Source organism: Panicum virgatum, chromosome 5N (assembly GCF_016808335.1).
Source record: "Panicum virgatum strain AP13 chromosome 5N, P.virgatum_v5, whole genome shotgun sequence".
In the NCBI taxonomy this organism is placed as follows: Eukaryota; Viridiplantae; Streptophyta; class Magnoliopsida; order Poales; family Poaceae; genus Panicum; species Panicum virgatum.
This window is the reverse complement of record NC_053149.1, coordinates 18,600,393-18,624,946: the sequence shown is the minus strand read 5'-3', so window position 1 is coordinate 18,624,946 and position 24,554 is coordinate 18,600,393. Positions and strand designations below refer to the sequence as shown.

General features: G+C 43.9%; 3 protein-coding genes across 7 annotated transcripts; 1 reads left to right on the top strand and 2 right to left on the bottom strand.

Annotated features, from left to right (window-relative positions):
- The first annotated feature begins 876 nt into the window (after positions 1-876).
- On the top strand, positions 877-11,865 carry LOC120673770 (folate synthesis bifunctional protein, mitochondrial-like). 5 transcript variants are annotated; one of them, XR_005674837.1, is made up of 6 exons: positions 877-1,129; positions 1,854-2,019; positions 2,113-3,587; positions 4,089-4,253; positions 9,887-10,233; positions 11,620-11,865. XR_005674837.1 is itself a non-coding variant. In XM_039954775.1 (4 exons), exons 2-4 carry the CDS (start codon positions 1,929-1,931, stop codon positions 4,110-4,112), a joined length of 1,590 nt encoding a protein of 529 aa, XP_039810709.1. In that variant the 5' UTR covers positions 877-1,129; positions 1,854-1,928; the 3' UTR covers positions 4,113-4,256. The 5 variants fall into 5 exon arrangements, 3 of the variants coding, with proteins under 3 accessions (XP_039810709.1, XP_039810710.1, XP_039810708.1); XR_005674835.1 differs by lacking the exon at positions 11,620-11,865 and adding an exon at positions 10,346-10,667; XM_039954775.1 differs by lacking the exons at positions 9,887-10,233; positions 11,620-11,865 and having other exon boundaries at positions 4,089-4,256.
- LOC120673772 (heavy metal-associated isoprenylated plant protein 5-like) lies at positions 7,650-9,889 on the bottom strand. Its single transcript, XM_039954778.1, has 3 exons — positions 8,945-9,889; positions 8,637-8,721; positions 7,650-8,489 (listed from the first exon to the last, which is right to left on the bottom strand). Exons 1-3 carry the CDS (start codon positions 8,960-8,962, stop codon positions 7,900-7,902), a joined length of 693 nt encoding a protein of 230 aa, XP_039810712.1. The 5' UTR covers positions 8,963-9,889; the 3' UTR covers positions 7,650-7,899.
- A 3,816-nt stretch (positions 11,866-15,681) lies between the features above and the next one.
- On the bottom strand, positions 15,682-16,790 carry LOC120673764 (formin-A-like). Its single transcript, XM_039954767.1, has one exon. The coding sequence runs from the start codon at positions 16,497-16,499 to the stop codon at positions 15,948-15,950; it is 552 nt and encodes a 183-aa protein (XP_039810701.1). The 5' UTR covers positions 16,500-16,790; the 3' UTR covers positions 15,682-15,947.
- Between the last annotated feature and the right edge of the window lie 7,764 nt (positions 16,791-24,554).

Sequence of the window (24,554 nt, the reverse complement as noted above, 5' to 3'; positions counted from 1 at the left end):
TAAGACAAGGTAAAAAGGAAATTACACTACCTCTCGCATTCTTAAATGGACCGAAGGAATAATATTGGTGTCGTAGAGAAAGAGACAGGTACTGACCATAAGTGAGGACGAGAAGAAAGTGAACTCATGATGGATATGCCCCTTTTGAATGTAGTGGATGGATTCATCATAAATACCCCGGGGCTGGCACCGGGGGGGCCCTTCGTTGCCCCTCCCAGTGAAAAAAAAAATACCTAGACTAAAGAACTTGTACACTTTCTGTTATTTTTTTTAAAATTGACACTTTGATCATTTTCCACGCAGGTTCATGGTTTTAAAGCTATATATATTATATTTTATCATAGTTTGTTTTGCTAGAATAGTGTTGAGTGGATAACGATTTAGCTGAGTTAATGGATGTGGTGTTCCAATGAAAAAAAAACGGTATAGTTTGACCAACACAAGTTTTTTTTTAAAAAAGAAAACATAGTAAAAAAAATGTTAGCACTCACTGAATTGGAACTTACGTGCTATGGAGAATCAGAGACCGTGTCTATCTTCACTTCTACGTGAAAGTAGTTTTCCTTTCAGGTTACCAATTGGCGACTCTTTTAATCATCTTTGAAGTAAAATTTTGTTATGTTTGCTTGGAATCCGAGAGACTGCAGAATTTCATCATCATTGCTAAAAATTCGGCCCTAGGTTTCAGCCCGTGATGTTCGAGTTTTATATTAGTCTCTGTTTATTTAGTGTGGGCTCAGATTTTTTTTTTTTGAGGGTGTAGTGTGGGCTCAGATGGGACGACGGGAGGAGAAAGATGGGCTGGCTAGGCTCGGCCCAAAACGAGCAATTACTCCACGCTGGGCCCGGTTGGACGCGGCCTTTCCCAGACGGAAAGAAACCCAATCGCGCACAACAGGCAGCCACCGCCCGCCGCCGGCCGCCGCCGCTTTGCCCTGCAGCGAGCAAGGGCCACACCAGCCATCTCTGCGCCCCCGTTTGCCCGCCGCACCGCACGTCTGGAGTGGACGGGTGCGGGCACCATCCACTGTTCCGGGGCGTGCTGTCTCTGCTCCAACAAAGGTAGAGAGGGAGCGGCTGCTGGCAGTCGAGCGGCCGGGGATGTTCTGAGCATCGAAGAAAATCTCAGGTAATGCAGCGTTGTTCTTTTAGTGTGTATCCTAGCATAGCTGATTTCTCAACCTATTTGGATGCGTTTTGATTCGTTGTGTGGGTGTGCATTGTTTACCGAAACTGAATTTGAGATTTGAGATTTACCGGTACACTTGAGCATCTTTGCAGCAAGTCTATTTGATCAGTGTGAGATTTAGTTTTCTCTGTCTGATGATAAGAGTATTAGCTAACTTTGTTATATGTGGAGTTGACTAGAGAGCTACTCGGGCACTCGATGGGATGGCCTCGTTGCCATTATAGTGACAACGGCAGTGGAATATTTCATGTTTTCCCAGCATTTCCATTTTCCAAGAAACAGATGAGCTGAGAAGCTCAATTGTAAAAGCTTCTAGCACCTTCCTGGCTGCGGTTGTTTGCTAGAGAACTTCTGTATTCTGTACCTCTTCTAATGTATCTTGGCATCTGTCCTGCCGCCAGTTAGAGAAAATACCTTTCATGCATGTTCCAACGCCAAAGTCTAAAGCTATACTTTTGCATTGGTGCAGATATTTTTATCTTACAGAATATTTTTAGGGTTGGAACTTTGGTGACCATGTTTCCATTAGTACGTAGTGCAATATCTTGCCTTTTTTTTCACACGTGTATCTGCCTTTAGTTTAAAAACTAGTTTGTCATCTTTTCATTATTATGAGCTTAGCTTGCTCAGACCTCAAAGTTGTCTTTGCTCTGCTAATGACCAGATGTGAGGGATTGATGCTCTCGTATGCTACAATTGATTTCAAGCACTAGCTTTCTTAATTCTCGTATGCTGAACTATGCTCCTCTATGCTAACAAGTCACTTAAGAAGATGTATCCTGTTGCAAAGAACTATTTTGGAGGGCTGCTCCAACCACATTCATTTTCAGGTTATGTTCCAACTTTTGATTTTCAAATCCCCTATCTTGAAATCAAGGGCAACTCTAAGCCTCTAACTCACCCTTTTATGCATTTTTAAACAGTTTCTGATCTTGTCAATCCTCCGAGATCCTCAGACATAGCTTCTAGATATGCTATTCCATTCAAGGCTCGTTCGTTTACACAATGTTCCATTGGAGGATGTTCAGCTGACCAAGAGATTGTGATTGCTATGGGAAGTAATGTGGGTGATAGAGTCAATACATTTGACAGGGCATTGCAGCTGATGAAAAGCTCGGGCTTGAGCATCACTAGGCATGCCAATCTCTACGAGACTGCCCCTGCTTATGTGACCAATCAGTCACGGTTTCTTAATTCTGCCATTCGGGGCACAACTAGGCTCCATCCGCATGAGCTTCTTAAAAAGCTAAAGGAAATTGAGAAGGATATAGGCCGCACTAGTGGAATAAGGTATGGCCCAAGGCCTATTGATCTAGACATACTTCTATATGGTAATTCCAAGATTAATAGTGAGACTCTAATTGTGCCACATGAGCGCATCCATGAGAGGCCATTTGTTTTAGCACCTCTTGTAGACCTTCTAGGTGCTTCTGGTGAAGATGGTATCGAAACAAGTTGGCACTCTCTTTCGAAATGCAGTGGTGGTTTCTTTGAATTATGGAATAAACTTGGGGGTGAATCTATCATTGGCACAGAAACTATTAAAAGGGTATTACCTGTTGGGAATCGTTTGTTGGATTGGAGTGAGAGAACTCTCGTCATGGGGGTCCTTAATCTAACACCAGATAGCTTTAGTGATGGAGGTAAGTTTCAACAAGTGGAAGCTGCCATTTCTCAGGCTAAGTTATTAATCTCAGAAGGTGCTGATATCATTGATATTGGTGCTCAATCTACCAGGCCCTTTGCAAAGAGATTGTCTCCAAACGAAGAACTTGAGAGATTGGTTCCTGTTCTGGATGAGATTATGAAAATTCCCGAGATGGACGGAAAGTTGCTCTCAGTGGATACCTTCTATGCAGAAGTTGCTAGTGAAGCTGTGAAAAGAGGAGCTCACATGATCAATGATGTATCGGGTGGACTGCTTGACCCCAAAATTCTTAAAGTTGCTGCTGAACTCAGAGTTCCGTATGTTACAATGCATATGAGGGGAGATCCATCAACTATGCAAAGTGAACCAAATTTACATTATGATGATGTCTGCAAGGAAGTTGCTTCTGAGCTATATGCACAGGTGAGAGAAGCAGAGTTATCTGGGATTCCATTGTGGAGGATAGTTCTAGATCCAGGCATTGGGTTCTCCAAGAAATCGAAACATAACCTTGAAGTAATTATGGGATTGGAATCCATTAGGAGGGAGATGGGTAAAATGAGTATAGGTGCTTCACATGTGCCAATATTATTGGGACCCTCGAGGAAGAGTTTTTTGGGTGAAATATGCAACCGTGCCAATCCAGTTGAGAGAGATGCTGCCACTGTTGCAGCTGTGACAGCTGGGATTTTGAACGGTGCTAACATAGTAAGGGTCCATAATGCTGGATATGGCGCAGATGCTGCAAAGGTTTGTGATGCATTGCATAAGGGAAGATTGGAAGACTGAACCACCTGATCAAATAGATATCAAACTTTGATTTTAAACAATAAAATGGCGATGCAGGATAGTTACTCTGTTGCTCAATGGGATTCTCATATTACATCATTTGTGGAGTGTCGTTCTTGTACTAAACCAGGGATGACGTTTTTCTTGTGTCATCTCCTTTCTAAACTCTTCATTGAAGCATGGGTTCAATTCAAATCACTTGGAGTCAGGGAATAATGTTGCAAAAGCTGTTAGTAATTACAGATTCATACCCCTTCTGGTTTTGTTTAGATGATTTTATATAACATTTCTTTCCAATTTAATAACATCAGAAGGATTTTCATTTCAGAATTTCAAATTGTCGACAAGTTTGATTTGTGTCCATCTTTCTAGTTGACACATATTTGATAGCTTGGGTTTGTACCTGCTTGCTTGCTTCTCCTTGTACCTTCATATTTGCACTTTATTTTCTGGAATACGCAGGAGGGCTACCCATCATTGTGTTAGGAAAGTGTATTTGCATTTTTGTATTCCCCATGAAGAAATCTCATGTTTTGCAAGTGCTGTATGACATGCATAACAAGACTTGTGCTATGATTTACCTGGTTTCTGAAGGTCATCCAACTACGAAATATAAATATTTTCCAGGTACCTCTCATATAGATTACTTTTCATTCTGAATCGCTTTGGATCGCATTTTTAACTCTTAAAGAAACTCCGTTGGTATCTCTTGTCTTTGTTGTCTGTGTCCACCGTTGAAATTTTAAGAACTACAAGTGCTGGTCTGCTTGATGATTATATGGTCATCAAGATGGCTATGTATTTAAACTCAGTTTCTGAGGTCTTTTATTTTGTCTTGTGAAAGATGTTGGAATTTGTTGTCAAATAAACTTCACTTGCTCAATTTTGTTCAAAACATTTGAGGAAATACAAAACTTCATGAGATTTATACTTGTTTGTGCAATTGACACATAAATACATAATTTATATTATCAAATATCAATCACTTACTGAATCGCGAAAATAATATGAACAAAGTACTGCTAACAGAATCAGTTATATTCTTCTCTTGTTTGTGTGTGTGTGTGTGTGTGTGTGTGTGTTTTTTTTTTTCCTTTGGTATGTTTCCACAATGGATTGATTTGAACTGGATTACTGGAATCCATCGCCTCATCAAGGCCATATACCAGTTTCCTTACGGACATCTTTGAAGAGAAGTTGATTATCATAGCTTTCAAAACGAGAAGTTGATTAGTACACAACTGCCATGCATCTGAGAGTCTGAGATTAGATGCCAGAAACCTAGGTTGGCTTACTTCAGATGAGATCATGAGAGTAAGAAAAATATTATCATTAAAAATGCCATTTACTGTCAAAATTTCCTGTGGTCACTATATGACTAAAACTTTAATGTGCATCCTTTTAACACCTGTTGCTAGCTTGAAATAAGTGGCAAGGGAAAAAAGTTATAATTCCAAGATAATGCACGTATAACCTGCTGAGTTAACCTGAAGGAACCATGCAGTATGGAAAGCCAGCGTAAAGTTTTAGCCAAGTGGACATGGGATGCTAGCCACAACGATTTGCACACTTTCATTCTATGTTTCCCCCAGTAATTTATACTCTGTTTTTTTTTTTGTAAATCATGAAGCTGTCATGCTGGGTTTTTTTTACATTCAGATTCACCACTTAAAAGGGCGGCCTGGTGCAAGTGGTAGTGCTTGCCGCCTGTGAACCGAGAGGTCACAGGTTCGAGCGGTGGCCTCTACACATTGCACGATGTGTGGGAAAGACCTCCTGCTAATAAAAACAACCTTTGCCTTGACATGGAGCGGAGGTGCAAAGATCACCACACAATTACATGTACCTGTGATTTGCTGTCAATGAATCATGTGTGCCTGTTGGTTTTTATGAACACCGGTCAACATGGTTTTGAATTTCAACTGTTGAAATACTTGAACAGTTTTACTAAAAGAACCATATTTTTGTACACTAAAGACAGGACAATACTTGAACATCCTACCCTGTAGTAGTATATTATGTAAGATTAAAGTGAAACATATCTACCAATATTTTACAAAGAAGTATACATGCATCGGAGATCCCCAATAGAAGCCTGATATATATAGATGTTCAGGGTTTGATGCAGATTTTCCTCAATGCTTGCACTCACTTCATCTAACTTGTACTTTTCACTTACGCCAATTTATGCAATGGTGTTAAGGTAGGGTGTGTTCCTTTTTATAGAAAGCCCTTTAGACTTGAGGAAAAATACTCTCGACTATTGAAACTGTGTGTTCCAGTCCATTCAGGTTGCATGTGTATTTCCAATGGGTCCCAACTCCCAAGTCCTAAAATTTTGATAGTCCAGCCATTCAGACTCTTCCCCAGGTTAATGATGTATGAAGTCATTTCTTCTGTTGCTTTTATCGAAACTTAATGACGCAAACTCAATTTAATATTTTGTCCCAAAATGATGACCCTTGTCCATCTTAGAGAAGAGCTCTCCGTTCTGCAACTTCAGACTGGTCCTAAGAATGTTGAAAGCGAAAGTCTCAACCATAGATTAACAAAAACAACTCTGGAATATCATTTACATCAATAATTTTAGTAAGTTTTCTGTGCTTTAAAAGTTGGCTAAAAACTATCACTTCAGAAATCCATCATTTCTTTCTGAAAATCCTTTTTTGCAATAACTGCTGAAAATTTGCATGGCCTCACTGTTATTTGCTGATATGTTTCCTTCTGAAAATTTAAACTGAGCATCTCTACCCTTCTGAATAAATACAGAACTTGAACCCATAAATTTTCTCATAAACTTCTATATCATATCTTTGGGCGATACTAGCTGTGGCTTAGTGAAAACTTGAAATAACAAAATGCATAACCTCCATGTTTTAAGAGTTCTGACTGAACTACTTTCATGTGATCAGATATGTATTGCAAGTTCCAATGTTAATTTTAGGAGTTAGTTTATTTTTATAAGGGAATTCAGAGAATAAAGGATGCTATTTTTAGTTGAGCCCTTTCTATATCTAAATATTTGAAAGAAATGAAGTAAGCAAAAGATAAAACTATACTACGATACAACATTACAGTCTATGGTCAAATCAATTGCATTTACATTTTAGTTTCTTTAAATGATTATACACCATAGAGCTGAACGTCATAGAACCATATCCTTCTTGGCATGGAGTCTTATGTGGTGCCGGACCTTCAGTCAACGTGCCAAGAAGAACACCGGGAAGTCAGCAGCTTGATCGGCCACGGTGTTCAGATATCATCTATAGTTTGTTGTTAGCTCTCAATTTGTTAGGATTGCTTAGGCAGAATGGCTCACGTATGATTTTGTTACTAGCTCATGTATTGGAGACGGCTTGGCATTTATATAAGCCAGAAGGATGTACGCATCAGAATTAAGCAATGAATTGATCTTCCTCCTACCCTCTGTCTCTCTTCTTTCCACCATAGCTCCTGGATATCAAGGTGAACAGCCTTGGCCGTTTGATCTTCCTCCTACCCTCTGTCTCTCTTCTTTCCACCATAGCTCCTGGATATCAAGGTGAACAGCCTTGGCCGGTTACCGACCACGGCTATCACCTGCATAGTTTGGGGACTCCCCCCACCACCACCCACAACAGGGAGTAGAGCGCCAATTGGTCTCCTGTTTTCTGAATTTTATAATTTTCTTGGTCAAGTCCCAGTTTTATCATTTGGCGTTGCACGAAAGTTGCAGGACATGAAAATAGGCAGAATGATACAGTGCCAGCATTTGGCTTATGCAGTCATGTGCATTTTGGTCCCTTATAATGGTCTCTACCATTCCAGTTACTACCTCCCCAGGTCAGTACTTCCCCTGCACAGGGTTGCTCACCTCTTGTTTTCCTTATGTCTTGTTAATTGTGCTAGAGATATTGCTCCATGGTGAAATGGAATTAACTAACATATCGTAGAATCTGTCCAAGAATTTCATTTTCCTGCGTGAAATTATTACTTCAGGACCACAAATTTATTAGATTATCTGAGGTGGAGAAAGGAGGAGGGTTAGTAAAAATAGTGCTGATTGCCAATAAAATCATCTCCAACTACACGTTAAGCATCTTATTACCGCCCTTCGATTACCTTACTCCCCCTCTTCCATACATCACACAACCCCCACATTTAAATCTTACAACTGAACACTAGCCCTTTTGCTAGGCCAAAGCATACATCTCTTGTCTCTGCACTACGCAACCTTCTATGGCATGAAGAGTCTGCAGAAACAAACCCCTTTCTTAGATCATCTCTATGGATCTCAAACTATGCTGCATGCGTTTGGGTTCTCATCACTGAACATTGAAGTGATCTGGCTGCCATCTCCTTTGCCCCTGCCCGGGTAGTAGTTATAGCTGTAGTAGTACTTTCCTTCTTGATCAGGAGAGCCTCTGTAGCTGTACTCGGCTATGAAAGGGCTCGTACTGTGGTGGCTGTAGCTGTGCGTTACATGGTAAGGTGCAGCATCATATCTTACCCCATGCATGTCTATGGGGTGGTTCGCCCAGTGCTCCCTGTACAGGTGGTGGCCATCGCCATATGGGTAGTCCTGCATCTTGTTTACCACGATGGCATCCGTGGTCGGGGTTTCTGCTTGTGGTGCCTCCTTGATCTCCAGTGTGGGCTCAGCCGGAGCTGCCTCTTCCGGAGGGGTGTCGGCTGGTGGGTTAGCTGGTGGTGGAGCTTCCCCTTCGGAAGGTGGAGGCTGAGCCTCAGCTGCGGGATCCGTGTGTGAGAAGATAGTTGGGACCCTCTTGGTCTTCCTGATGGCCTTGACAATCCTCTCAGGGTCAGCCATCCCGACCACCGTGATCTTGTGATTTCCTTGATCTATGTATACTTCGCTAACACCTGAACAGAGCCATTCCAAACTTCTTAGATGTCATGCACATTATCTAGGTGCTCGTGCAACATAATGCTCATCACACTAGAACTGGATGCCTGAATGAGGGGGAAGTCAAAGAAATCATTCGGTATTTCAGATTAGAAATTATTTACCATCAATAGCACACAGAGTCTTCCGGACCTTGTGCTCGCAGCCATTGCAGTCCATCCTTACATGGAGCTCCGTTATTCGTGGTGTCTGCAGGTTTACACGAATACCATGAAAGAAAATATTGAAACTACATATGCATGTAGAGATTAATTTTGTTATACTTTTAAGCAGGCCCCCAAATACACACTGCGTAACTATTGAAGTTACACACACGGTTACACCATTATGAATACAAAACATTCCTCAATTCACTAGCATGCGAAGAAAAATGCAACGAGAATTCTAGTTATGGAGGAGGATGTCCACAAACCTCTGATTCTGTAGCCATTGTTGAAGTTTGAATTGGAGAGTAGGGTTGGAGCTTGAAGCTGCAGAGATTCCTAATTGAGAACTCTTAGCACCTTAGAAGAAGGCAGGTAGGACCGTAGGAGTCACTGAACATGCAATGAGTTGCATTTATATGGCATTTCTTGTGGGGCTGGGACGGAATATTTGGTGGTCGATTTGTGTGGGTCACCCAAAGAATCATCGGAAAGGGAACCCTTAGATGTCTCCATCTTGGCATAAACTACTCTTCTTTTCCATGAGTGTAGTTACCTGCAAGTCGGTTCTTCTAGTTGCTTACAAGTGGCTCCAATCAGGGACATTCTTCCCAGGGTTTCAATAAACTCCCTGGAAGGCCGGAACAGCTGATGCAATTGTTTAATTATAGTTGGGTGACTAAGCAGTTTCATAATGCACTGTTTATAACTGCATGGAAAAGCATTCAACCCATCAACTATTGCTGCACCTAAGGCTGCAACAAGGCCAGAATCAACCCTCTTTCAGTTGATTTACAGCAGAGGCCTCAGTGTGCCATGAATTCTGCACTTCCAAATTGTGAATGATACTATTAATTTTTTCTACTTATAGAGTAAAAAGCTATGATGTTTGATTTGAATACTGCACACTCATTAATTAATTACTCACAGTAACTAGTGCTAAATAAAGCGGTTAATACCTCAAAACCTTATTCGGGTTAATATTTCATTTGGCGCCAGCATTAGGAACACCATTGCTCGTCCTGACACATGTTCAGGTTTTATGGATACCAAGGTTTGAGATAAAACTTTTTTTTTTCTCATGCATCTCAGTTCCAACACCTACATAGTCCATTCAGTTGTGTCGATATAGAATGCATGCCCTTTTTTCTATGCATATCATTGTATTTTATTTTCCTCTTGTCCAAAGTACTAATGTTCCTTGCTTCAAGTTTGCAATTTGGAATAGCACTACAGGAGTGATCTTACTAGCATCGGTTTGCTCTGTGGATCGAGCTCAAAGCAGCCGGCCTCAACAAATGCTTCCTATGTGATTGGCTTATATTCTCTGTTGGGACCCTCTAGATGTGGTTGGACTGTACAGATAAGTTCATCTCCATATTCGAGCTGGGTTCAGTATGAAATTTTGGCACTCACTGATTGGAGTGTGGATGGGAATATCCCTAACCGGCCACAGAGAAGATAAAAGGATGGAAAGATGATAGATGGAGGCTCCTTTGGTCAAAAGAGGAGACCTTTTGAGAGGTGGAGGATATCCACTCCTGTAGAATCCCCATAGGTAAAGGAAAGTATTTATGTTTGTGTGCCCGTGATTAATTCGCATCCATATTCTTGTCTACTATTTATACAATATAAAACTTTTTAGTTTTCTGGGGCTCTAATTCTTGCAGATATTTTCTGGCCGTTGGATGTTGACACGCCTGTTGTTAGATATAATCGAAACCAATCAATTTTGCTTTGTCCAGAGAAGAATCTTCAGGCAGTAACACTGAGATTGAAATTATACTCATATAATCGAAACCAATCAGAGAAGAATAAGTGGCAGATTGAAATTGCTGCAATCTCCAAAACATAAAAGGGACCATTGGTTTTTCAACTATAGTATACTCATAAATAAAGTTATAATCTTATGGAAGTATAGTCAAAATTTGCTCATATATGAACAGCATTATTGGTGAAATTAAGATATTTTGGTTGCGAAAAGATTCTGAACTTACACATATTTAGACCTTATTTTTAATGCAGTGATGCATCAAGGTATAGAAAGGAAAATTCTGTCTGATTAGGCTTCACTAGATTTGATATGTCATAAGTTTAATTTTCTATCTTTTATCACAGTAGTCACGTCAGAATAACCATGTCTCCCTTTTCATCCTTCTGAAATTGAAGGTACAAAGACCAACTGTCACCAGATATTTGCCTTTGCTAAATTACAACATAGCTAAGAGTTCGGTAAGAGTGTGCTTGAACCTTTACCGATATAAATTGTGGGAATCAATTAGTTCCACTCATAAAGCCCAAATCATTCAAATACTTCCACTAATAGCGCTAGATGATTATGAGTACATATTTCAATTATGAGTACAAAACTTCTGTAGCAATATAATTTTCATTTAGAATCCAATTATGAGTACATATTTCAATTTTAGATTCCTAATTTGGAAATATTTTATTTGATAACCAATACATATGTCCATAACAGAAGTAATCAGTGTCATACATGTAGTTCAACATTTAGAATGAAGCGTACAGTTTTCTTGTAAAATTCTGATCTAAACGGATTGTAAACAAGTTTCTTGGCCTTAGGCATCCACCAGGTAAGGAGTGCCATTCCATTTCCATTCATTTATTTAAAAATTGTTCGGAGAAACTATTTGTTGCCACAAGTTTGTGATATGTGGAGATAAACTGCTAATCTTGAGTCCCAAAATATGTGGTTGCCATGTCATGACAATGGTAGAGCGAAAGAGCTAAAAGGGCCCCTTTTTGTCATGTAGTTACCATAAAGATCTATCTGGACAATCATTTTTTCCCTTGTTTAGCGCGCAGATAGTACTGTTTCTTATGAACTCATCCATACAACCTGAACAAGCATTAAGTAGTGTATTACGCTTAGAGATTTTTATTTTATTCTTGTCCACATGCATGTTTCTTGTACGAGTAGGCCGGCAAGGAGGCATGCGTGGTGTCCGAGAAGAGAATGCTGGTGGCCTGGCATGCACTGCTTTCTGGAGATCAGGCCGGACTGTGGTTTTGGATGAGCTCTTGACAGTGGTCCTTGGAGAAACACTTTTGTGCCCTCTTGTCAAGTTGGGAAGAATCTTTCAGTTTTTTGCTACCGGTTTCGTGCGCAGCCGACTCTGAGCGTTGATGAAAAGGAAGGGCATCCGTCCATCTGCCGAATAAAGGTCAGGCTGTTTCTTCATTTACATATTTGTATTACTTGACTCTAGCTAAAGGTGATCGCTCTCTTAGCGTAGAGTGTGCAAGAGATATATATAGCATCTGCTTAGGTCGGAGACTTGAGTCTGGATGCATAGGTTATTCAAATATATGCACCGCTTCCTTTTCCCAAATAGAAAACAGGCGCAGGTTCGAATACACTACCTTAACCGATAATATTTATAGGAATAACAAATTATTCATATGTATTAAAGTAGTTGATTTGACTATGAAAGTTTGCCTTATTTTTTTAGACTCACAAGTCATAACTCTAATTATATTTATTTTTCAAATCTAAATTCGAAAGATGCCAATGCAGCGTATAGATCGTATCTTGTGCCGCCGAGTGTATATGCGTGCACACAAAAATACAGATGTGCACTACTAGAAAACCTATCGGTACACCTCAAAAATACCGGTAGCAAGAAGATCCGGTACTTTTTTTTGACGAACCAACAGGGGGCAAGATGCCCACCTGAACTTGAAGACCCGGTACTAATGCGGTAATTTTAAAGTGACCGAAGCCTACAACCTGGAACTAAATATCCCTATTAGTACTGGGTGATGTTTCCAATCGGGTGCTTCACGGTCACGGGTTACTTCAAAAGGGAAGTATCTCCCCCGCAATCACAACTGTTGTGCAAGTGAGATGGTAAGGGGGTACACACAGGAGGCAAGAGGTTGCAGGTTACTTCAAAAGGGAAGTATCTGGAAGTATCTAGACTAAAAGACCTGGTGGTACAAAAATATAGAACCAAGTACCAAAAGTGAGACTAAATACTAATTTAATTTAATTTTTATAAATACCTTCTATTGATCAACGGCCAAAAAAAATTAAAGCAAAAGTATCTGAAAGTACCCATTGATACTTTATCATTATTGTAACAAAGCTCAAAATTAAATCATCCAAATCGGATTTTGGAACTTTGTCATGGTTGTGGAGGGCAATATGCATCCACCCTCGATGTCGATGGAGGTCGTTGTTGAAAATAAATATAGTATTTTCTTCTATTTTAAATTGTAAGTTATTTCATTTTTTTAGAGAGTTAAAATTATTCAAGTTTGATCAAGTTTATATAATAAAATACTAATATTTATTATACCAAATAAGTATCGTTAGATTTTTCATTAAATATATTTTCATAGTATATCTATTTGGTGCTATAAATTTTTGTAAATTTTTTATAATTTTGATCAAATATGAAATAGTTTGACTCTTCAAGAAAGTTTGAATGACTTATACAATCTAAAACGGATCGGAGAGAGTAAAAAATAATTAGCTCGGTAAGCTAAAATCATGGCGCACCAAAGCCAAAAGATCCACGCAAAAAGAGGGGTTGATGCATGCACACACACATGAAGAGAATATTGGCAGACTGCACAGTGCGGCCCATCTATCTGGAAAAAAACATACGGGCCGATTCGAACTCACAGCCGCCACACATTTAGGCGGCAGGCCAGCCCGTGTCAATAGGGCTCCAAAAGGTTAAAACTCAAAATTTGGCTCACAACGGTTCGGTCCATCCGTGACATGATTTTTTAATGTATTTTTTTATCAATTCAATCAAAATGGGCACTGTTTCATATATAATAACTAAAGTGCCTCTTTTTTTGTCTGTTCAACAAATATAGAGTCTGATTGGTTGGCTACCAAATTCTTGGCATGACAACATTTTGGATAAGCAAAAGTTGCCAATTTTTTTTACCGGTTTACTACCAAGAGCGGCCAATATCTTACATTTACCTTAACAAAATGGTGGGAAGTTTTTTTTTTTGCCTATTTTACAGTATTTTAGTCACATGACATGTAGCCTTACATGTGGAAGAATTTAGTCTTTACGCATATTAATTGGGCGACAAGGTAAAACACCACAAGAGAATGGTATTCCATTCATTCCAAATTATAGGTTGTTTTAATTTTAAAATTATTTATAGACATAATCTATATAGCAAATGCTATGCAACCTGCAATTTTCATTCCAACGGTTTAATAACCTTTTTGGCCATTCAAATGGCTTCAAACGAGAACATATCCATTAGAAAGGTTATCCTATGAGAACCCCTTTCTTTCCTTGATCAAAGCACAAAAACTGACACTCCATCCCCATGGTTCAGGCTCTGTTTAGTTTCTAAAAAATTTCCTAAAGTACTCGTCATATCGAATCTTAGATACATGCATGAAACATTAAATGTAGTTAAAAAATAATCAAATACACATTTTAACTATTTTATACGAGACGAATCTTTTAAGTCTAATTGGTCCATGATTAGACATTAATTGCCAAATAACAACAAAATATGTTACAATACCAAAATCCAAACTTTTTTGCAAACTAAACAGTATCTCAGTATCGACCACACAAACTGTCCAAATACAAGCTAAAATCAGAACAGGCACACCTGGCAGGAAGAAGAGAAAAAAAGAACTTGAGCTAAAGCACAAGTACAGACAGGATCTTACACTTTTCGATCCTAGAAGCCACTCGGCGATGCCACGCATGCCTCTTTCTCTCCCCTCAACCTGCAAGCCGCAAACTTTGTCGCCACCTTTTCTCTCTCTTTCTCCCTGGCTTTTCGATGCTAGCTTTAGCTCCACACCTCTCTCGCACAATAAACTTGAACCGCAAGAGAAAGAAATCGATCGAGCCCCAGCCAGATAACAGTGTCACTTTAATTGTAATATCTCCTCTTTGCTATCATCAATTATACACGTATACACCTTTTTTAAAAACTACTGTACTACCAACGTTTTTTTTTCCCTTTTTTTATGCGTGTACTACAGGTGAAGGAATGAACGCCGTGCAAGCAAGGCTGGCGTAGTAGGCATCAGTGCATGGGCAGCCCGGTCAAGCTGACGTTTTCCTCAAGATCTACACCTTTTAGATAAGAACAGTACTCCACAGTATTTTTACCTTTCCATGGATGCTTGCAAAATGCAAATGCTCCTGGCCGGCCAGCTTGGGCCTTGGATGCTTGCTCGCGCACTTCGAGGCATCTGGCAAAGTGGGTTGGCGGCCAGATTATTGTGTCTTCCACTTCCATTTTCTTCTCCGGGACCAGACATTTCCTCCCTCTGCCGAGGCGGCAGGTTTACATGATTCCCCCTCAGCCACAGAGATCTACCGACCTCATCACCTCACGATGAAAATAAAAATGGGTAACAAAGAAAAATGCGTGCACAACTGTCGGTGGACGAGGCACATGGGCATGGTCTCCCCAACGGTAGAAGAGAGAGACGGGTTGGCATCAGCACAGGACGGCTTTCCCTACTGGCAAGCACACCTCAGTAATGGGCAAATAAAATTCCAGAACAATAATCACCAAGCGGGTTGGCCAAATTCTTGTCATACTTTAGGGCCATGTTTGGTTGGAGGGTAGAAAAATTTTGATGAGAGAGAAATGAAGCTTTGACCACTAATTAGTAATATTAAATAAAGTCTAATTACAAAATTACCTCCACAACTATGGTACTGTAGCAGGTGCTCTAGCTAATGAGGCATTTGACCGTACGATTAGGCGATGATTGAGCGCGATTACTGTAGTATCACTGTAGCCAATCATGATGAAACTTGGCTCATTAGATTCGTCTCGAAAAGTTACACCCATTCCTAAAAAGGTTTTAGAAATAAACTTCGTTTAGTACTTCATGCATGCATTCGTCTTTTTGTGCAAAAATTTTCGTTGTTTTATCCAAACACAGCCTAGGTTCATTTTCTTTTTGAACGAAATAGGTTCATTCTTTGGAATGAACAAATTCAGTTAGATCTTTCTAGAAGAGTGTATGTATATGGTCCTGCATCTGCATGCTTTATAGATCATTTACTTTGTTGCCCTCCTTGTACAAATTGCTACAAGTTTTTATACCGACCGACACATATAAATCACAAAGAAAGAGAAGAAGGGGGTAAATAAAATGGAATCAAAATTACAATTAAAATTTACTAGAATACACAGGCCACAATTGAATCGATCACCAGCTCTGTTCACCCACCACCTCTAGCAGTCTAGTGTAAGTGGAAAAAACACAGCGCGTTAACTCACTCGGCAGATCTACCACTGCTGTTGCTGCTGCAGCAGCAGCATCCCGGAGAGGAGCACCGCGAGCAGCGTCGCGGCCGGCGACGAGGCGGCGGTGACGGCCCGGGCGCCGGAGTAGTGCGGCGGCGGCGGACTGTAGTAGTAGAAGGGGAAGTAGGGGAGGAACGGGTTGGGCGGCGGCGGGGTCGGGTAGGCGCCGCCTCCGCCTCCGCCGCCCTGCTGGGAGGCGCCGTTGTTACCGCCCCCGCCGCCCGTGGACCCGACGGTGGGCGGCGGGTAGTAGAGGCCACCGCCGGTGGACGCAGGAGGGGGCGGGGACGAGTAGACGATGGGGCCGCCTCCGCCGCCGCCGGAGGGAGCGGGGTAGGAGGGCGGGGGCGGGGGCGGCGTGGTGACGGGCGCCGGGGGCGGGTAGTAGGAGGGGTTGCAGGGGTTGTCGCAGGACGCGCAGAGGGTGCAGGTGGTGCCGTCCTTGAGCACGATGGTGGCCGGCGCCGGGTCGGCGGCATTGGCGCCGAGGAGGAGCGGGAGAAGGAGGAGGAGGAGAGCAGCGGGGGCGGACATGGTGGTGGTGACTGGTGAGGTGGTGGGGGAAGCAGAGGGGGAGAAAGGGTGAGGTGATTGGGACGGGAGTGTGTGGAGTGGAGTGACGGGGTACTTAATTTGGAAGGAAGGTGGCGGCGCCGTGGTGAGCGAGTCTGCGTTTGTGAACTCCGACCGATGCAGCTGGCGCGGTGGCGCCGGGGGACGGCGGGACAGGCAGGCGCGCGGCAGGGGCGTGGGGCCCCGCCCACACGTGTCCGGTGGCGGCGAAAACCACCGGCCCGGACCTCGGTCCCCGCCGCGCCCGTCGTCGGATGGATAGATCGGCGAAGCCGCGGGGCGGCGAGCAGCAGGCCAGAGTCCAAGCAGGCCGCAAACAGTACGCCCGCGCGCGCCGACACGAACGCCACGCGGGCGCGAGACAGCCGGCGGGGCACTGGGGCAGGGGCGCGTCGGGGAACGGAAGCTGCGCGGAGGCACCAGCACTCCTGCAGGATGGATAGCCTTGTTCGTTTTACACGTGCGGACGACGACGCGGCCATTCCTGCGTGCCCCAGGGATCGATCGTTGCGTGCGCGCGCTGTCCAGCCTGATGGTGCCCGGCTACTTGCCCATATAGGAGTAGGTTCTGTTTGGTTGCGTGTAGCACAAATAGCACAAAAAATTTAACTAATAATTAGGAGTACTAAATAAAGTCAATTTATAAAACTAACTCCACAACCCTGCGCTACTTCGCGAGACGAACCTAATGAGGCCTTTGACCGCACGATTAGAGAATGGTACTATAGCATCACTGTAGCCAATCATCGATTAATTACTGTCATTAGATTCGTCGTGAAAAGTTACACTCATCCGTGAAAAAGTTTTGCAAATAAATTTCATTTAGTACTCCATACATTAAGATTTTTTTCTCGGAAATCGCGTGCGCTACTCGTGCTATTGAAACCAAACAGAGCCTAGTAGTCTTCCATCCACAACAAAAAGGACACGATACGTACGTGTTGGTTGAAAACACGGTCTGAACGAGACCAGTCAACGGACCCGTCGGCCGCCATTAGCTGATCGACATTCAGTCCTGTGTACATCTTCCTCACTGCCAACAATGAGAAAAGAAGAAGAAAGATTACTCTTATGTTATTAATTAGTAGTACTAGCTAGGTTAAATAAAGCTGCAACCGTAACTTGAAATACGATCGATTCTCCATGCATCCTACTATATGACAAATACGACAATTTTCTCTTCCCTAAGTAAGGGCCACACGAAACATCCTTCTGGAAGCTCCATCTCTTTACACACCTCTGATCAGATCCGTTTTCGTTTGGAGCAAAGCTTTACAACAATACAACCCATACATATTCACAGCCTAGCATAGTACTACCATTCCAGATCCTCCATCTTCCAGAACGCGCGCTGCACATGGCGCAATCATGCCCGTGTACTACGCCCGGGCCTACTCCCTCCGTCCGAAAATAAATATAATTCTAGAACCAAACACACAAACCAATAAAAAGTGTGAAATTACCAAAATATCTTTTATCCTTTGTAAGAAAAATCTAGACAATGACTTGTCTTTTGTATGAGAAGTTTCCGGAGACTCTTGTCTTGTGTGGTTCCTAGGTCAAAGTTTCATTCTTTATGGTACAAATTTTGAACCCTAGAATTGTATTTATTTTAGGATGGAGGGAGTAGTAGCTGCCAAAGCGGCACTGTAGCAGGTGAGGCGAGCAGCTAGCTACCGATTTCCCCATCCCCTACCGAGCAGGCAGCATTGCGCCATTGTGGTAGAGAGATGGGAGCAGATGGTTCGAGGTTGTCATAGCCCAAAGGAAAAAAAAGAAATAAATTTTCTTCGCCCGGGTCCACCCGTCAGCCTCCCCTTCTCCTCCTCTCTGTTCTGCTCGGCGCGCCATATGCGTCGCCGCCGCCGGCCAACATCGTGCCACGCGCCGGCCATCCTCGTTCCGCACATATCCTTATCCGCAGCGCCATCCGCTCGCTCGCCCTCTCCTTATCCGCGCCCGACCGGCCCCTTCTCCCCCCCCCCAAAACCCTAGCTCTGCTCCACCATTGCCGCCGCCTGGAGCTCCGCTGCCGGCCGCGATTCGCCGCCGCCGGTGAGGTCCTCCTCGATTTAGCGCGCGCGCCACCTAGCCCTCCCCATCCTCGACCGATTTGGGCCCTCACCCGACCTGCTCCTCCTCCTCCCTGCTGGGCCGCCGGCGAGCGCCTCCGCCCGCCGGCGCCCAACGCTGCCGCGCCGCCCGATCGCCGCCGCTCCCCGTCCGCGTGGTCGCCGGTGAGGTCCACCGCCTCCTACTCATCGCCGTGCGCGCCTCCCCCGGCCTGCTCCAGCCCCTCCTCGCCGTGCCGCCTCGCGCCGCCACTGCTCGCCGTCGCCGTGGCCGCGCGTGCGCGTGCGCACCACGCGACGCGCGACGTCGTGGTCGCGCCCACGCCGCGGTCAAGCCCGGCGTTGCCTTGACCTGGCCTGGGTGGGCCGCTGGCCCGTGGGCCCCGCCTGTCGGCCAATGGGCCGGCTCTGCGCGGTGCACCTAGCGTTTTAGGGTTTTGTGTTTGAGCCGCAATCTTGCAAAATTCGTAGAAATTTGTGTATAGCTCCGAAAAATACGAAACTAATACATTAGTTTACGTGTCATTAGTGATCAATACAAAATTTGTCCATCCAATTATTTCTTGTCATTAGTGATCACATTTAACTTAGGTCAATTAAAATAGTTTACGTGCAATTAATACATTAAAAATACTAAATGAACCCGGAAAAATATCAAATTTTAACATGAAGCAAACATTATCGCATACTGTCTATAGAAAAAGTTAAAAAGTGAAACTCAAAATTTTGTATCATGACCTCTACAAATCTAACTTCATCCTGATCTTCTCTCTGAAACTTCTTCGGGAAAGTCTTAATTTGTAAGCATAATCATGACAACATGTGCGTAACTTTCTCAAATTTTTACTATACTCTCCGTGTATGATAGCATGAAGCTGCGGCAAATCTCTTAATTTTCTGACATCGTTATAATTTGATAGAATTAAAATACTATTTGCCACCACAATCGTCGTAACATTTCGTTACCAGAATCTTTGAAATTTCGTTTGAACTATTAGTTAAAGGTTTACACTAGAGTCAATATTATGAATATCATTTTTACAATTTTTTTTCCCAATTATTTCATGCACTTTGCATTAAAATTAGATTTATACCAATAAAATCATCTAAATGATATAAAATAGTTAAATATAACTACCATTTCTAAAAAATTATCATATTTAAACATAAAGTACCAAACAATATATGGAGAATGTAGAAAAATTTTGGAAGGAAAATAAAAACTTTTTTATTTTGTTTACCGTGTGCTGATGGGAGGCACACGGCAAAGGCGGAGGCCAGGCACACGGCAAAGGTCCCTTTTTGCTGTGTGTCTCCCTGGACACACGGGCACACGGCAAACCCTGACGTCCGTCAGGCGCCGTCTTTGCCACTGACGGCGGCAGCAGCTTCGCCGTGTGCCTGTGGCCTGGCACACGGCGAAGTAAGTGCTTTGCACTGCCGGCCGTGAGCTCCCCAAACGACATTTGACGGAAGGAGCACGTGCACGACACGTGTTCCAACTTCGCCGTGTGCCTTGGTCAAGGCACACGGCGAAAATGGTGATTTACCGTGTGCCTGGGCTTGGCACACGGCGAACGATCACTTTGCCGAGTGTTGTTTATTTGCCGTGTGTTTTATTTCTGGCATACGGCAAATTTATTTTTTGTCGTGTGCCCGATAAAAGACACACGATAAATACGGAGGCACACGGCAAATTACCGTTTTCCGGTAGTGTATGACGGCCAAGAGGACACTTTGACCCCCCACGCACTACTTTATTTTCCAGGGTGCCCTGTGATCTCTCCTTTCTGCCTGTGCCCGGATTTCCCATCTTTACTTACACCGCAAATGGCGCAATCTACTCCTGTAAGCACGTTCGAGTTTCTGGCAAGTACGATAGTGTGCGTGGTTAGTTCGACCATTTGGAGAGACCTGCCCAATGATGATGGCCTGAATGAAAGTGATAGTAGTAGTATGCATCCTCCCATGATGTTGACTTGTGCTCAACGGATAGTAGATGGCTTTAAGTACTAATCATCCAGCATGATCCAAAGCTTGTCTTGTCTGTCCACGTAACCAATTGATCAAGCCCGCATCCTGTCACACCTAGGACAATCAGGCAATATCGCTGTCATCCTCCGAATGAAAACGACAGCCTGCTATGAATTGCGGCGTGCTGCGCTGCTGGAGTGCTGGTGCTGGCCTACTAGTGCGACGAAGGAGGATGGCTTGCGGCCCAACTTTTAAACAATAACGGGCCATTGAGGAATTGAATTTGGGCCTCAGCCCAAAGTCAATGCAGGCCACCAACAGCTTCCATCAGAGGCCCAGCCCATCAGCTAGGTTGCTTTACTGGGCCATGAAGCGCCGTACTTTGACCTGTCCCCACTTTCCGGGATTTTAGCAGCCGTGCACGCGCGGGGGATCGCTAGAAGCGATGGAATCTGCGTTGCTATCATCGAAGGAGCCGAGTTAATAGACCGCTTTTCAGCCTAATCAGCTAATTCTGTTTTGATGATTATTTGCTTGCATATAAGACGTGCTTGATTCCTCTAATGTTCAATAAATTAACATTTCGAAAGAGGAGAGAGATCTGCATGTATGCAGAGGAAAACAATGACCATAACATTACCCACATGCATGCAAATACGAAACTAAGAAAGCTATAACTATTAAACCGAATATCCAAATTTAAATTAGATTACACCATTATCTTTCCAAAGTAAGATCACACTTATCTATGTTAGCATGATATTTCAAAAATACATTTAATACTCAATAATAAATTATGGATTCTGAAAACAAATAATTTAAGAACATGAACAAATAATTATTTTCTACAAAAAAAATTAAACAAATAATTAATATACAACTAGCAAAACATTATACATCGCGAACATTAGGTTGTATAGAATAAATAATTAAAAAGAATATTGAAACAAATGAGTCAACATTACGTAATAGTTTTATTTACAAAGTGAACAAATAATTTGACACTGCGAAAAAAATTAGTTACACACAGATAAATAATTTTATATAAATCAAACACATGTACATTGTAAAAAATATTTTATAAGCATATATACATAAGCTAAACAAATTAGCATATAAAAAATAAATCATTTCACACATCAATTTATGTATCTAAAATACAAATAAATTAGTATAAATTAAGTATGACTTGCTCTTAAATGTGAACAAATAGTTTTACACTATAATTTATTATTCTTTATTGTAAATAAATGGTTTCCATAGCAGGTAATTTAATCAGATATATATTTTAGTAATATACAATAACAAATACACATTATACAAACCATGACAAAAAAATAAAAACTAGTTAAAAATAAAAATAAAAATCAAGATAAGAATACAAAAGCAAGATAAGTATAAATAAAAGGAGAAATGAAGAAGGAAAAAGAATGTTGTATAGGCAGGCTAGAATAAAATGATAGGAAAGTAAAGAATTTTTTTTCGAAAAATAGGAGTAAAAAGAATAAAGAAAATGAAAGGAGCACCAGCAGGATCCTTTGCACTTCTATCTGGCTTGGTGCGCATGCGCACGTACGTCCCTATACCGCGTTGCTGCTATTGAGCCACTGCTTTCTATGATTCTATCTGGCTTTGTGCGCACGTACGTCCCTGTACCGTGTCGCTATTATTGGGTCACTGCTGGACGTCCTGGGCCATACGGTTCCAAATTTTATTTCACACGGAAGATGCATAGGGAGCCCATTTAGACGATGGATCTGCAAATTGTAGCATAATAATATGGCACTGTTTGGCAGGGCTCCACCAGGGGCTCCAAAACTGGCTCCGGTAGGAGCCCTGCCAAACGGGGTGCTCCACAGCCGGCTCCGGCTCCATGTCCCTAAAAATCTGGTGACTGGAGCACTTTGGGTGAGACGGAGCCACGAAAGTGTGGCTCCATCCGGCTCCGAGCGGCTCCTCCTCATCCTTTCCCAGTCCTGCCCTCGGTGCGCCGCCATCTGCCGAACTCGCGGCCCGGGGCGGAGCTTCGCCGAGGCGGCGCGTACGGCGGCGGGTACGAACGGGGCGCGGACGGACGGCGCTGCGGGCGGGCGAGCGAGCGCGCACGGTGCCGCGGCGATCGACCGGGGCAGCGTGCCGGTGGTGGCCAGGGCGTGCGGCGCGTGGCCACGCCGGCGGCGTGCAGCGGCGGCAGCCCGCGGTGCACGGCATGGAGCGGCGGCAGCCCGCGGCGGCGGCACAGGTGGGTGGAGCTCCGCTGCAGGTGCGTGGGTGGGGCAGGGGGAGCGGGGGCCTGTGGCGTCCGGGGGAGGAAAGGGCTGGCGGCGGCCGCGCGGAGGAGCCGCGGGAGGAGGAGGTCGGCGGCGACAGCGGGGAGGGGCCGCGGGAGGAGGAGGTCGGCGGCGACCGCGGGGAGGGGCCGCGGGAGGAGGCGGCCGCGGGGAGGGACCACGGGAGGAGGGGGCTGCCGGCGGTCACGGGGAGGAGGTGGCGCTGGGGACCAGAATGGGGGAGGCGACCGAATGGATAAGGATAGGAGGAGAAAAAAGGAAAAGGGAAAGAAAAGAAAAGGAGAGGAGAAAAAAAGAAAAGAAAAAAAAAGGAAAGAAAGAAAAAGAAAAAAAGAAAAACATTGAGAAGGGCAATTTAGACATTTTATAACCTCAATCAACATGTGAAGCTGTTGTGCCAAACGTTTTGCAAAACGGCTCCAACTCCACCGGAGAAGCTGCTCCACCAGAGGAGCCAGAGCCGTTTTTGCTGGAGCCGGAGCCCTGCCAAACATACCCTGTATAGCCATCATACACGCTGAGTGGCCAAATGCTGCTACGACTGAACCTCCAACCTATGACACATATTTTTCAGGTAAATATAAAGGCGAAACATGGTCCTCGGTGGCCTTGTCGTTGCAGCCTTTGGCAGCATATCGTGTAGTGGATGTAAACGGATCAGATATGGACGGATATTGTTGATATCGTATTTATTTTTATATTTTTGTTCGAATACGGAGTCGAATATGGATAATGCTAGTTTTTACCGAATAAGATTGCAATGGATATCGACATCATAAAAATATAACTTTTGAGTATTCGGATACGGATATTAAATACTCGAAATCGGATACGGACGGATAAAAACTCGTCCAGACCGAATCGATCGAATTCGAATACAGTCGGAAAATATCCGTACCATTTATATTCTTATGAGCTAGGATGTACTCAGAACTCGGACATAGCCACATACGCGCGGCGGCACTTAAACACTGTCGTGCACGGATGCTTGAAGATTGCGTCCTCTCTTTAGTACTACCAATAGCGTCCATGTTAATCAATGACGTCGCTTAATTTGGCACAGCCGGGACCGACACGCACCAGACCAATGCCCCAACCTTGCTTCATCTCATCAATCAGGCCCCGCCCGCTAGCTTTGTTGTTTGTCAATGACCAGTGACCACGCACGTACTCTGGACAGCGACACCAGCATGGCGTGGCCTGCGTCCAGTTTTCTGTGAGGGCGTTCGTTCGTTGCACGCAACGCGAGCAAAGCATCCACGGAAGCGGGTTCACACAGGTGGTGGTGGTGGCCGGGTCGCCTGGACGGACGGAACGATTCTTTTGTTCACCGGCCACCAACCAGGCAACCGGAGTAAATCAAGGACGGCGACCGGAGCATAAATTCCGGCGGGCCGTCCGTCATGGAGCCCCCGTGCGTCGTCAAGATCAGCGGGCACGGCCTCAGGGATCAGGTATGCGCAAGCACCCAACGCCGCACATGCCGCCACCGCGTGGGCCGCCGCACCTAGCGGCACGGAAGGGGACGGCGGTGCGCGACGGCCCTCCTCCCTCCGGCTCCGGATCTGGCCGGCCGTCACTCGCCATGCCACCGGCCGTCGCCGCACCACACACCGATCGCCATTAATGGCGGGGACAGAGGGAACGCGGACACCCAATCGCCGCCCCTGCGATCCTTC